Source organism: Mauremys reevesii, linkage group 7 (assembly GCF_016161935.1).
Source record: "Mauremys reevesii isolate NIE-2019 linkage group 7, ASM1616193v1, whole genome shotgun sequence".
Classification (NCBI taxonomy): domain Eukaryota; kingdom Metazoa; phylum Chordata; order Testudines; family Geoemydidae; genus Mauremys; species Mauremys reevesii.
In genome coordinates, this window is record NC_052629.1 from 74,814,572 (window position 1) to 74,829,361 (window position 14,790).

The 14,790-nt window shown below is 50.4% G+C and overlaps 1 protein-coding gene across 4 annotated transcripts in view; it reads right to left on the bottom strand.

Moving 5' to 3' along the window:
* Nucleotides 1–951: 951 nt before the first annotated feature.
* IP6K1 (inositol hexakisphosphate kinase 1) overlaps nt 952–14,790 on the bottom strand; it is a 118,992-nt gene continuing 105,153 nt past the window's right edge. For 3 of the 4 annotated variants that reach the window (XM_039482318.1, XM_039482319.1, XM_039482320.1), the window contains 4 exons: nt 10,534–10,744; nt 9,665–9,849; nt 8,927–9,102; nt 952–7,305 (listed from right to left, as the gene is read on the bottom strand). In XM_039482318.1, the coding sequence (XP_039338252.1) occupies nt 6,796–7,305; nt 8,927–9,102; nt 9,665–9,849; nt 10,534–10,744 (1,082 nt within the window). In that variant the 3' untranslated portion in view covers nt 952–6,795. The remainder of the gene's footprint in view (nt 7,306–8,926; nt 9,103–9,664; nt 9,850–10,533; nt 10,745–14,790) is intronic. The other variant, XM_039482321.1, reaches the window with a different exon arrangement.

Below are 14,790 nucleotides of genomic sequence, written 5' to 3' on the forward strand. Positions count from 1 at the left end.
GATTGGAATTGACAGGAACAAACACTCAAAGAAGAAAAAACAGTTACTCACCTTCTCGTAACTGTTCGAGATGTGTTGTTCATGTCTTCCAATACCCACCCTCCTTCCCTTCTGTGGGAGTAGCCGGCAAGAAGGAACTGAGGGGGTGGCAGGTTGACAGGGCCCTTAATTGGACGCCATGAATGCACCACTCCAGAGGGTGCCAAGGCCAACCACAAGGATGCTGCTAGGGGAAAAAATCTTCTGGCTACTGTGCATGTACACACACCTGATTGGAATGGACATGAACACCGAAGAAGATCTCGAAGAACAGTTACGAGAAATTTCAACTTTGCCAGTGCACTAGTTTGCAGGCATGTGAATGGTAAAAACCAGCTGCTTGTTAGCTACAGAAGTGAAAGCTGACAAGGGGAACGGTTAATTGTGCCCATTTTTACTGAATTGTAACTCAAATATTGACAATGTTAGTGCAGAACTTATAGAGGGTACACTATATTCTTCCTCCGTAAGAAGCTGAATCCCTACATTGCAAAACTCAACCTTAACTATGAAACCACTATCGGTGCCTCTGTAACCATGGCCATGCTGATGTCCAATGGGGTGTGGAGATCTTTTCCCAGGCAGTGTCTGAGATCGCACAGCAGTTAGAGGAAGCGTAGGCTGATGTGTTCTCATAGCAGTCCCTGGATTCCTCTCTGGTCAATTTTTCCACCATACCCAGTGCAGTGTACTCAGATCAAAGATGGCAAAGCCACACTATCACTACCCCGACTGATTGGCATGTATGTTATACCCCCTTCCCCCACCAATTCAGCTGTGTCTTTTCAGATCATTCCCTATTTGTGGTAAGGAAGTGCCTGGTGGGCACTCCTGCAGCCTAGCTGATACCAGGAGTTCGGGAAATGTTTGGTGGGAGAAGACAACAGCACAGAGAGATTTGCATATCACTGCTAAATTTCTAACAGCTTTTATTTGTATATACATGACTTTAGAGACAGCAGGAGAGGTAACGTTGCAGCGTCTGGAGTACAGGTACTGGTACTTTTCATGCCCATAAGCTTGACTTGGCCCAGTAAAGTGGGGCTGAAAGAGAATTCTAAAAATATGCAGGAAATGCTTGAAGACAATATGATGCTGCATACCTCCCAGACAAGCCAAATGGATGCAGGGCAGGAGAGGGTTAAAGCTCTCTGTTTCAGATGGCCCCTTCCCCTCCCCCAGTAACAAGTCCTCCTACACTTGCCACAGATCCCTCCACACCTGGACCTTTCAAGTACACAAGCATTTTGCTCCTGAGATAAACATGCAATAACAGTACAAATACAAACACCGAAGTCTGAACTTCTGGTTTGGGTGACTCTGTTTTGGGCAGAGTCTAGGAGTGGGAAACAAGGAGATGGGGCCCCATCATAAAAATGAGGAAGTCGCAGGACTGGAGTCTCAACAATTGCCCCTTCAGGAGGCCAGAATGTCATTGCTCTCCACTTTAACATGGAGGTTTGGCCTATAGAGCAAGCAGTACAACCAGGCTAATTGCATCACAATGGAGCAGTGCATGCTGGGGAGCTGCCACATCCACAGACTGCATCCTCCATGTTATCTTGAACATCAGCTTTATGTGATGAGTTAGGTGACATAGCTCTGGGTTGGGCAAACATCCTCGAGCAGCTACTACTCCTCCATTGGCCCCGTAACACAACACACCCAAGAGAAGTAGGCATGCAAGCGGGCCCTGAGTCAGGGTTTGGTCCTCTGTGGGGACAGGGCTGTTTGGCACAAGCCTGAGGTCACACAGGCTAGGGTGCAGGAATGAGCAAGTTACAGCTGATGAGTCCTTCCTGCCCTTCTCCAGCTCTGGGGGAAACTGGCTCCCTGCAGCTTTTGCTCTAGCACAAGAGTTGAGAGAAGCCACTACACGTAAGGGGCCAAATTCACAGAAACTGCACAGAATGTGCTACCCACTTTGGAGCCAGGTGTTCTTTATGCAGATTTCAACATCTCCATAGGAAGGCTTCAAAGCCTTAGATCTGCTAATTCTTATACAGAGATTACACTTACCAGCCCAACTCAAATATCAAAGCTGCTAGCTAGGGAAACCGGTGTCCACTCCCACTGACAGCAAGAAGAGCCACCAATGACAAGATATGGGGCAGGAATAACCGCCAGGCCAGGAAAGGAGGACGACAGCCCAACATCTTCCCCAAGACAGCAGCAACCCATCCAAATCCCCATGGTTTTAGGCAACAAAACAAGCCCCTGCTGCCCTCCCAACCACAGAGTGTTTATCTGAAGAACAGTCTTGTTCTCTTTTGTCCATGTTTGTAAGACCAGGGACCTAGATACAGATAACTTGCACTGATAATAGACCTATACATGCTCTCAATGCTAGCAGATCATACTATTGCTAGAGATTGACTGGCTATGTATTCCAAAAGGCTGAAAGCAGGTCCATCTTTCTACATGAAGGCAACTACAGAGTGTGTATATTCTGCTACAGAAGTTCACGCTGCTGGGCGTGAAATGTTCGCAAATTCTGAATGGAGGCAAACAGGTTATGCTGCTTGACAGGACTGAAGGACTATTTATCTGCACACACCTGAAGTGGATTTGACTGTGTACAATGCATGCAAAATAGTTTTTTAGGAAAGGGCTGAACAAAAAGCACCCCCATAACCTTGGACTCCAACACCAAGCAGCTGCATTTATGGCCTGGTCAGCCAGTCCTCTGCATTTAAACGTAAGGGTGCACTCACTTGGGAAACTCTTAGGTCAGGGTTACATTACATCAACTCACTCCTACCTCCTTGTGGTAACTACAACACTGCTTCCGAGGATAGAGGAGAAGAGCACCTTTTCTTTTGTTCTTCAAAGTCAAACCAATGAAATACTGAATCATTTGGCTTTGGAGAATGTCTGGGGAGTTCCGCAATGAAAAATACAGAACCCATTTTTAAATAGGATCGGCTCTACGAGGATTCTGCTAACTGCATAATTATCTAATGTGAGGATTTGCCTAGACAGAGGTAGTAGCCAGGGGCTGGCACATTGCTCAAGAAGGGGCTATCTAGAGACTCCTGGTTCCTGGTCCCAGAAGGGGAAGGACACTTGCTACAGTGTTAACAGCAAATGCTCTGACCTTGGCCATGCTTGAGGCTATAGTTCCTAAGAGTAACTTTTTGTTTCACCCAAACTAGTAAAGTAACAATCTCTGCAAACCAGCAACAAAGCCCATCCACATAACAGAGAAGGAGCTGAGAACATCCTGTATGAGCCCTGGGCAGAAGCAGACCCCTAGGGGTACATTCCCTTCATTCCCTTCTCTGCAAGGCAGGGCAAGCTGCGAGGTTACCAGGAGCCAATGGATCTGCAAGTCTCACTTTTGGGACCTCACCTTGGAAACATCAAGGAGAGCTGCTTGCAGAGCCAGCATCCAACTCTATGCTGTATCTCCGAGAGCAAGAGGGCGATAAATCCAGCAACGGCTCCATGTTCATCCAGAGCAATTATCTAGAAGTCTTACCGCAAAGAGCAGCTGAGGAAACAACTTTCTTCATGTGTTGCTGACCTGGCCACCTCCCCCTTGAAGCCTTTCTATTGTCACTTCCACTGCCCCATGTTGCTCTGGGTTCAAGGAAGTGCCAAGATGCAGGGGCTGCCCATGCAGCATGCCCACTGGGCTACCTTCGAGTTACTAACTCGCCCTGGATTGACAGCCAGATGTGAAAGTGCCTCACTTCCATCATGTATGCCCTGGGGGAATGTCCCACAGCTGGCAATGCCTATGCACCTCAATTCCAGCTATGCCTGTATTAAGGAGGCGAGGGTGACACGGAGTGTGTTGATGGTGCCTAGGAGGGATTAGCAGGAAAACAGCCATTCCATTTGTGCTCTAAGCCAGATAAGCAACTCGAGCCTCCAGAAGTCCAAGGCACTTGCATTCATCTCCTGCCCAGCCCGAGGCTCATCCGACGCCATGTCCTGCATGTCACTGCACTCCGATGGGATGGGAAGGGTTATTGCTACTGAGCAAGGCTGTGCATTGTGATCATGCTGTGTAGAAATGTAACACTGCAGCACTGGCAAAACGAAACCTTTCATTTCTTTTGGTTATTTATGAAGCACAAACAGAATAAAAACCCCTCCAACAAGCAGAACAATTCCGTTGTCAAGGCTATTTACAAGTTCTGAACATTTTATTGGGATGGTCCAAAGGTACTTGGCAAGGGGAATCACACGGAGTCAAACAGGAAATGCACCATGCTGCTAGTGATCTGTGTATACACCTCTCACTATGACTGAGGAGACTGGTGTAGAGATGGGCGCTCCTGTACAGGCCAGCTACGTTGGTGTGACCCTGGAACCAGGATCTAATACAGGGCTGGTACTGGACCAAAGCCAACATACAAGCCTTGCCACACTCAGCATTAGGACTTCAGTGCAGGATCCAAGGGGAGAAACAAGAGAGAGCTGTGACACATATCCCCGCTTCCCTCAACAATACCCAGAATAGGGGACAATGAGAATGCTGAAAGACCAAGCAACCACATGTGGAGGAGTCCCCTTCCCGGTGTGAAATGCCCCTCCTTAGCGCTACCTGCCATAGCAGGGCCAGTGAGGAAGGCAGGCCACTAGACTAGGATCTGATTGGTCACAATGCCCAAGGACCTCAATGCATTTTTGCCCAGCTAACTTGGACTTCTTTGCTTCAACCACGGAAACAACTGCATTGCCTCCAGCAGCCCATCTTCGGCTGCTGTGTCCTGGCCACTGAGAAAATCCCGTTAGCAGCTGCTTGTGGAGGAAGAACTCATGGACGCGGAGGGAGGAATAACCTAATAAATGTAATAATGCCTTGGCCAAGAGCCCAGCCCCCATCTGCAAGGCTTGAGGGGGGCATGGGCTTTAACCAAGCTCAGCAGAGCAGTCAAGAGACAGTCTTAAGCTTTAGCACAAATTTGAGCATTGTTCCCCTCTTCCCCTCCCCCGCCAACTAGCAGTAACAGGATTGAGACCCCACGGCCCCAAATCCTGCACTCTCTGCAGCAATCGCAGATGGCAATGCCCCTGCACATATGCTCCCCAGGCAAAGTGCAGAGTCAAAGGGCCTAGTGCATCTGCAATGCGCAGGGCCAACCCCCCCCACCCCCAGATGACAGTTTGGGTTAGAAGAGCTAGTCTCAGGGCCATGGAAATGACACATCTAGGTGGAGAATCCCTCTGACACAGAAAACCCTGAGCCACAGGCACCGTGTCCATCCTCAGCTTGGAGACTAGACAGCTTTGCTCAGGCAGTGACCTGATGCTTTCACTTAGCTCTGAGAGGTCAGAGCACCTCTTTTCCCTGCTGTCACTCAAGTCCCCAGCACAGAAATCCACTTGTGGGAGTGAAGACTAGGGCCAGAGCATAGCCAAGCCATGTTCAGCCAGACAGCTGTATCCAACCCTAACACAAGCCAGCAGATATCAGTTCCCTGAGAGTAGGCCAGGTAGGGGGTCACCATGCCAGCCAGGCAGCTGTTTCCACCCACAGAATAGGCACTTCTGTGAATGAGCAACTCCAGCATGGGGCTCAACAGACAACATGATGGGGACAGCCTGAAGCCTTCTGTCAGTTCAGCTAAGACTCTTCTTCCTCATTAACTCAACTAGGATCCTTCCAAGGTAGGGCTGAAACCCCGTCCCCTCAGCCACTTCCCTTTTCCCACCCCAGGGAGTGTGACGGACTGTTCCAGAGTGTGAAATAGGTCAGCCCTGCCCCAGGAGGAGTCAAAGAAGACAACAGTCTCATGCTGCAGTGCCTGGTCTGGATGTGGCTAGGAAGATACTCCCATCCCAGCTGCTGTGCCTATGCTATACAAACACTGAGGCTGGGACTAGCTTGATATACCCTAGTGGAACAGCTAGGGTGTGAATTCACTTGCTGTTAACAATACTGCTGGCCAGTTAGCTGAACTCTCATTGGAACAATGCACTGAGGCAGGGTCAATCTCACAGGAACATTACGCTTATCCCTGGTGGAAGAGAAACTCTTTCAGGCCTGCCTGCCCTTCCAGCCCTGCACAAGTTTCTCTGCCAGCTGCAGGTGGTGGCGAGGGGTGGTAGCAAAGCCTTCCTGACTGACCCCACAGCAGCCTGTGAGGCAAGGCGATTTACCCATTGCAGCAGCTCTGCAATGGGTTTTGTTTGGTCATTTATTCCTGCCCATTTGGGATGATTTGTCACAATGCCCAAACTGGAGAAGATAAATGCGGTATCATAAACTAACTCCCCAATCAATCAATCACAACCCTGGGGCAGGGCTAGCTGTACCAACAGCTGGTACCATAGGAAACAGCATGAGTGTGCTGCACCCATCAGCCCCATAGATACTTCTGGCTCATTTGAATGAATGCCCTTTCCAAATGACAGAAGAGGTTCAAACCAAAGACTCTGCTGGGACTTCTGGGGCGCAGAGGCAGTGCAACCTCCATCTCCACCCTGAAGGGCTGGCTTACTCCTCTCTTCCCTGTGGCCAGGTCCTCCTTCCAGAATGCATACACAATGAAGAGATTGATGCACAACAGCAGCGAGCCTGTCACCCAGTGGGGCCTCTGGGAGCCTCCTCCAGAAGGTAAGGCCAGTGCAGTCAAAACCACACGGGCAGCAGGATGGCAGAGATCTTAACACTCCTCACACAGATCTTCCAGCCCAGGGGACAGTTATAAACAAGGGAGTGAGCGAACCATTGAATACCAAAGTTGTTTGCTTCTTCCTGCTCCCGCCACTAGGGTAGGAATGAACGGGCACAGCCCAGGCCTACTGGTTCTCCTCCCGCATCTGTTCCATTATGTTGATGAGGCTTTCCAGCCCAAATACATAGCCCATGTCGGGTCCATCATGCACAGTGGGGTCATCCCGAAACCCTTTGAATGTGCTGTGTGCAAAGTCAATCATGCGCACATCCACCTTGGGCAGGGCAGAAGGGCTGGGCTCTGTGCTGGTGTCATCCTGCAGGCTCTCTGGGAGAGAGGTGTCCACCCGCTTTAGGCGCATCTCTGCCCTGCGCTCCATGAACATGCCTGCCCTATTGTCCTTCCCGTCATAAATGATGAGGAGGGAGCTGGAGTAGAAGCGGTAGGATGCCTGCCTCTCTAGCACAGCCTTCAGGCTCCGGAGTTTGGCGAGTATGGGCTCAAAGAGGTCCTTGCGCAGCTCTAGGCCATTGTGGAGGTACTGGTAGAGGGCATTGCGGAACCCCTCAATGGAGAGACCACGGCCGTAGTACTTATTTCTGCATAAGTAATGTCCCGTGTCCAGCTGATAGACCTAGAACACCAGAGCTCAAGTTAGCTGGGAAGCATGAATGACATACAGTTACAGTGAAAGACTGGACTGCCCTGTGCCGTGACACTGAGGGGACATCCTGACACTCAACAGCAGGCAGGTCTGTCTAAAACCTTTGTGGTGCTCCTGGAAACCTTACAGGCAAGGTGGGACATTCCCTTCTCACACTGCCTGGGATACTGAAGGTTGCCCAGGCCGGGTTTCCAGGAGCAGAGAGCAGCACATCCGTTAGCACAGCAAAGTGTGTCCAAAGTAGGGGGACGGGGAGAAACTTCACACATGACCACATAGAATGGAGGGATTGCTAAGAGAGGTCTGCCCCTCAGCATGGCATATGACTAACCCGTGGCACACAACTAACCTGTGGCACTCACTGCTGTAGAACCAGATTCCAGAAAAGGACCAGGTCCTCCACTGTAAGCAGCATCTCCCCATCACACTAGCCAGAGGAGGAGTACAACGACACTCAATCCTTATGCTTCAGGGCATACCCAGAAGGGAAGAAAGGAACTCCCCTCTCCCCTAAGTATAGGAAGCCACAAGTGGTCTGTGACTGTATGAGAGATGCTACCGAGACAAGACCCCAGGCACCACTGACCTGGCTGGAATAGGCATCAATTGCTAGGCTCTTCACTAGAGTCATAGACTTTAAGGTCAGAAAGGACCATTATGATCATCTAGTCTGACCTCCTGCACAACGCAGGCCACAGAATCTCACCCACCAACTCCTGTAATAAACCCCTAACCTATGTCTGAGCTACTGAAGTCCTCAAATCATGGTTTAAAGACTTGAAGGTGCAGAGAATCCTCCAGCAGGTGACCCGTGCCCCACTCTGCAGAGGAAGGCAAAAAAACCTCCAGGGCCTCTGCCAATCTGCCCTGGAGGAAAATTCCTTCCCAACCCCAAATTTGGCAATCAGCTAAAACCTAAGCATGTGGGCAAGACTCACCAGTCATCACCCAGGAAAGAATTCTCTGTAGTAACTCAGATCCCATCCCAGCTAACATCCCATCACAGACCATTGGGTATATTTACCGCTAATAGTCAAACATCTAATTTTGGCAATTAATTGGCTATCCCATCATACCACCCCCTCCTTAAACTTATCAAGCTTAGTCTTGAAGCCAGATATCTTTTGCCCTCACTGATCCCCTTGGAAGGCTATTCCAGAACTTCACTCCTCTGATGGTTAGAAACCTTTGTCTAATTTCAGGTCTAAATTTCCTGATGGCCAGTTTATCTCCATTTGTTCTTGTGTCCACATTGTTACTGAGCTTGTTAATTAGGCTTGCTGGATTTTAGCACTTCTCTATGACACTCAGTACATTTGGTTACTGTGCAAAGTAGGCCATGGCCCATTCCACTCCATGAGAAGTTACAGACTCCTTCATTCCAGTGGAACGGAGAGGAAAGTGATGTGCAACAGCATGCGCTCTTTGGAACACATGACTAGTAGCAGGCTGTCAAGGGGCTGGGAAGGAAGAAGTGTCACAGGAACACTGCTCAGCGGAGAGCACTATCCTGCTGTGCTTTCCCCAGGTGGCTGGGGATGTTCGAGGAGGGGTGGGGAAGATGCCCCAGACAATCCCAGGGATACTGTACCTGCATTCCACAAACTCTCACACCCAGCGTGGCTGAGGTACTCTGTTCACACTTCTTCATCTGCCGCGCAGCCTTCTCTTCAGAAGCATCATCTCCATGCTGCCTGGTCCCCATCTTCAGGTCAAGCACACAGGGAAATCGGAAATGGTGCACCACATTCTCCAGCAAAAGGAACTCTAAGAAACATGTCAAGGAGATTTAATCTCTCAGAGCTGCCAACCACCAGGAACCAAGTGAGTTCTCTGGGGACTCCTGGATCTGTAACGCATGCTGAGGAGTGGGCACAAGGGGACAAAAAGGAGTCAGCGACAAAGCAGCCAAGAAGAGGGGAATACGACGAGCCCAGTAGGGAGAAAAGGAAAGAGCCCACAAGGCAGTAGTACTGGGCAGGAAAATATGAGCCCAGCCTCTGTCAGAGGGACCAGAAAGGGAAACATGACTTGGTGACACAGATGGCACCTAGCCAGCAGGCACTGCCAGTGTCCTTGGAAGAAACCTGACTCTCCTCCCAGGTGCCTGGACAGACACTGCTGCAGGGACAGATGGAAGGAGTAATGGAAAAGAGGCCCTAGACTTTGGCCCAGCTGGTTCTGCTTGTGTTGATGGCAAAAGGAACGTGTGCTCTGAGCATGAGCCAAGGGTAAGGTGCCGGCCACTCCTTGCAGAGGTGGGAGGCCTTTGCTGGCACCATTCTGGAAGACGCAGCCAGCTGCCCTGACTCTGCTTTCTGGAGGATACTGTAGAGCTTTCGGTCCTTGGACTCCGATCGCATGCGGCTCAGCTGCTGCTTATGGCAGCGCAGACTCCATGGGTTGTAGCTGATCTTTTCCGAGCTCAGGCCGCTGTTCCCATCCAGCATCTGAAACGGAACATCGGAATGGATGTGCAGCTCCACCTTGGGACTCTTTGTCTCTTGGATGCTGCTGGCACAAAGAAAAGAACACATGCATGCTACGGAGTCCTTCGCTAGACAGCTAACCTGTCACAGACAGGAGTTAGACTACAGCACTGGAACCCAATACCTTCTCCTGGCAAGGGATTATCTCCCCCATCCCCTCTCCTGTTATACGCCCTGACCTCCAACCCAGCAATGCCAGTCTCTGGTCTCAGTGAAAGCTGGCAATTCTTCCTGGGTGAGCCTGCGGCAGAGCCTCCATGCTGGGGGGGCCTATCTGCACAGAGCAGAAGCAGAATCGGTAGAGGGCACAGCCTTCTGAAAGTGGAACCTTCTCTTAAACCACCCCAGCTTGCAAAGGCAGAGAGCTTGCCCCAGGGACCTTCAAGAATGTACCACAGAGGCAGCAAGTCTCCAGAAGCCTCATAGCTCCAGTCTGATCATACTTCAAAGAAGGATGGACCAGGCCAGTCTCTGGGACAAGATGCTGCCTAGAAGTGGGCAGTGTGTGACAGCTAGGTGTGCGCACTGAGAAGTGAGCCAGGAACCACACACCAGCAAGCTCTGCACTACATCACTGCCTGGGGCCAATCAGTGTATGACATGGGGAGTGCAAGGGAGAGCTATTCTGCCAGGAAGCCCCAGAGCTGACCGAGGGATGAGGAAGTGGTGTGCTTGCAGACTGCACTGTTCCCAGCCCCAGTCCTTTTACCTCTCAGGGTTGTCACCGGCCAGGCCGAGTCTCTCCTCCTTGTGCTCACCGACACTGCTGGATCTGTGAAGGCTCCTGCGAGAGTGCTTGCGCCGAGGCTGGTCCCTCTCTGGCATGTCATCCTGCTCCAAAACCTCGCTCTCCACATAGGGATATGCTACCAGGTTAATGTAGCCATCACTGTCTCCCTCAAAGCAGACGGACACCACACCTGACAAAGAGAGGCAGCTTATCTCAATCCAAGCAGTCCCTCAAGGGGTAGCCGCACATGTCTGTGACTGGCAATGCAAGAGCTGTCAGCAGGGAAGAGAAAGCAGACAGTACCAGTACAAACCTAGAACTGCGGAACAGTTCTGCAGGAAGGGATCTGAGATGCTGCAACCTGCATGAGACTCTTGCAAAGGGAGTATCAGACAAACTACCCCACCCAGCCACTAGCCCCGCAGAGGAGGACACGGCAACGGCGGCTGAACGTCCGCAAGCAGGGCAGCATCAACAGTCATCATAGATCATAGAATATCAGGATTGGAAGGGACCTCAGGAGGTCATCTAGTCCAACCCCCTGCTCAAAGCAAGAAAACCCAAACTAAATCATCCCAGCCAGGGCTTTGTCAAGCCAGGCCTTAAAAACCTCTTAAGGCATTGGCCTGGGACCCAGGTGAGCTGGGTTCAAATGTGGGCCCTGACACAGACTTTCAACGTGATGCTGGGTAAGTCATTTAGACCAAAATGTTTGGAGGTGGCCTTGGTTTCTCTGGGCCTCAGGCCCTCTATACAGAGGGTAACAGCTCCTCACCTCTCCCAGGTGCTGGCAGGGTACAGCTGGAAGTGGCTGGGAGGCATTAAGATCCTGCAGTGAGAGGGAGGGCATAGATACAAGAACTACCTGCCTTGTGAGCTGCTGGGGCCACCCTCACCAGTAAGGGGCTCACTGGGGTTCCCACAGCTTTTTGGAGACTCATAAGGGCTGCCCAGGAGTTGAATTGGCTAGTTTGGCTGCTGGCCATAGGGCCTCCGAAGCCTATTCTGGCACCCTGTGCCAGTTTTGGTGGATTAGGACAGAGGAGCTTTCTAAGGTTTGTGGGGAGAGGAGCCACTGGGCTATACCTGGTCACACCAAGCCGATTACTGAGCCGGCATTCCTGGAGATGCGATCTTACTGTGGGTCATGGCACTCCTGCACCTGAGGCAGCCTCCATGCACAGGCCACCACAGTCCCCTGCCACCAAGCTCCAGGGGTGCTTTGGGGGTGTTAATAATGGGGCAGGCCGCAGCTAGAGCTGGGGTTGATGCAACAACTGTCCACAGCAATTGGCAAGGGTGTCTCCTTAAGAGCCATTGTGCACATAAGTTCTCCCTGGTGGTGCTGTGGCTTGAGCAGTCAAGCTCCCAGTGCCCACTGGGGCATTGGACTCCAAGCCCCCTGTCATAAACAGATAGTTAAGGGTTAATGTCTCTTTTACCTGTAAAGGGTTAACAAGCTCAGTGAACCTGACGGACACCAGACCAGCGGGCCAATCAGGGGACAAGAAATTGGGACGTGCCCAGTTCATCTCTACAATAGATTTAACCAAGGGGTACTGGCAAGTACCGCTAGATGAACCCGCCAAAGAAAAGTCAACCTTCATCACCCGTGCAGGGGTGTATGAATTTAATGTGCTTCCCTTCGGGCTCAAAAATGTACCCGCCACCTTCCAAAGGCTGGTAGATGGTCTACTAGCAGGATTGGGAGAATATGCAGTTGCCTACCTCGATGATGTGGCCATTTTTTCTGATTCATGGCCCGAACACCTAGAACACCTGGAAACGGTCTTTGAGCGCATCAGGCAGGCAGGACTAACTATTAAGGCCAAAAAGTGTCAAATAGGCCAAAACAGAGTGACTTACCTAGGGCACCAGGTGGGTCAAGGAACAATAAACCCCCTACAGGCCAAGGTGGAGGCTATCCAAAAGTGGCCTGTCCCAAAGTCAAAGAAACAGGTCCAATCCTTCTTAGGCTTGGCTGGCTATTACAGGCGATTTGTACCACACTACAGCCAAATCGCTGCCCCACTAACTGACCTAACCAAAAAGACCCAGCCGAATGCAGTTAAGTGGACTGATGAGTGTCAGAAAGCCTTTACCCAGCTTAAGGCGACGCTCATGTCTGACCCTGTGCTAAGGGCCCCAGATTTTGACAAACCCTTCCTAGTAACCACCGATGCATCTGAGAGTGGTGTGGGAGTAGTTTTAATGCAGGAAGGACCGGATCAAAAATTCCATCCTGTCGTGTTTCTCAGCAAGAAACTGTCTGAGAGGGAAAGCCACTGGTCCATCAGTGAAAAAGAATGCTACGCCATTGTGTATGCACTGGAAAAGCTATGCCCATACGTTTGGGGACAGTGCTTCCAGCTACAAACTGACCATGCTGCACTAAAATGGCTCCATACTGCCAAGGGAAACAACAAAAAACTGCTTCGATGGAGTTTAGCTCTCCAAGATTTTGATTTTGAAATTCAACACATTTCAGGAGCTTGCAACAAAGTAGCTGATGCACTCGTGAGAGTTTCCCAGAATCAAATGGTTAAACAGTGTTCTTAAAATGTGGAAAATCTTGTAGTTTTACATAATTAGTAGTATATGTAACGGTGCATGTGTTTTATTAATCTGTTTATTTTAAAGTTCTAGGAAGAAATCACCGCCAGTGTGGTTCCCCACTGTCTGTGATTTGGGGGGCGTGTCATAAACAGATAGTTAAGGGTTAACGTCTCTTTTACCTGTAAAGGGTTAACAAGCTCAGTGAACCTGACGGACACCTGACCAGAGGGCCAATCAGGGGACAAGATACTTTCAAACCTCGGTGGGGGGAAGCCTTTGTTTGGGTTCTTTGTTTTGGGGGGGGGGGTGATCTCTCTTGGGATTAAGAGAGGCCAGACGTACATCCAGGCTCTCCAAGCTTCCTGAAATATTCTCTTCTATTCAATATAGTGAGTATTAGAAAAGGCGGATTAGTCTTTTGATTGATTTCTGTATTTGCAAGTGTGTGTTTGCTGGAACAATATTTTACCTCTTTGCTGTACTTGTACTTATGCTAGAGTCCCTCTAATTTTTATAAGATGTATACCCTGTAAGCATTTCCATCCTGATTTTACAGAGATAGGTCTGGGTTCCCCCCGGGAAAGGTTTGGGGGAACAGAGAGAGTGTGCCAAAACACTATATTTTTGGCTGGTGGCAGTGTTACCAGATCTAAGCTAGGATTTAAGCTTAGAAGGATCCATGCAGGTCCCCAACTTTTGGACACTAAAGTTCAAAGTGGGGAACAAACCTATGACACCCCCATACTCAGGAATTAGAAAGTCAGGAGCTGCTCACTTCGGCACGTCTACCTGGGCAGTGACTGTGTGGCAAGCTGGGGTGTAAATCTAGTGCGCTCCAGTGTGCTGCACACTAACTGTCTGGGTGAACCTGCTGCTGTGTATTAAAAGGGCACTCTAATGTAATGCTGCTTCAGCCGGCTCTACAGCAAAGTACACGAGACAGCTGTTAGCACTGTGACGGCTGGGCCCACGCAGCCACTTGGCGCCGTGGCAGGCTGGAGTATGGCAGAGTTACAACCTAGCTTGCTGCACAGTATCACTTGCATGGAAATGCCCCTAGTCTCCCCACATGTCCCAGAGAGTGTGTTAGTGCAACACGGAGAAAACCATTAAACTTATAGACTCTGGAAATACCCAGTTAAGAACTGCCCCCCTCCCAATAGTAACTCCACCCTGCAGGGATGGCAACAGGAAGTGGGAATGCCATTGTACAGCTCCAACTCAGGGCTCCTCTTCAGACTGCCAAGCGGCACCCTGGCTGGAGCCTGTATAGAAGCCCTCATAGGGCAGTAATCGCTGCTGGCTAGGAGAGTTTGCACTCACACCTTGAGCCGTCTCTCCTTGTTTCCAGAGCTGGGTGAAATTTTCCAAAATTTGATTAAAAGGGGGGAAAATGGACACGTTTTTGGATTGCTGTTTGCATTTGTCAACTCTGCCTCGTTACCAAGTGCACAATCACAGAGAAGCCAGCCCAGTGTCCAGCATGTTAGATGAAGATTTCCTCATGGAGGCACGACTGTGAGAAGCAGCACCTGAGCTGGTATGCCCCACGTTTGTAAGTCTGCCTAATTCCCCTTAGCACACTAACACTCTCTGGGGGTACCTGGGCAGACTAAGGCAGCAACTCCCAGCTTTTAAGCATGCCAGCTTGGGGTTCTGGACTCCCACCCCCGAGGGGCA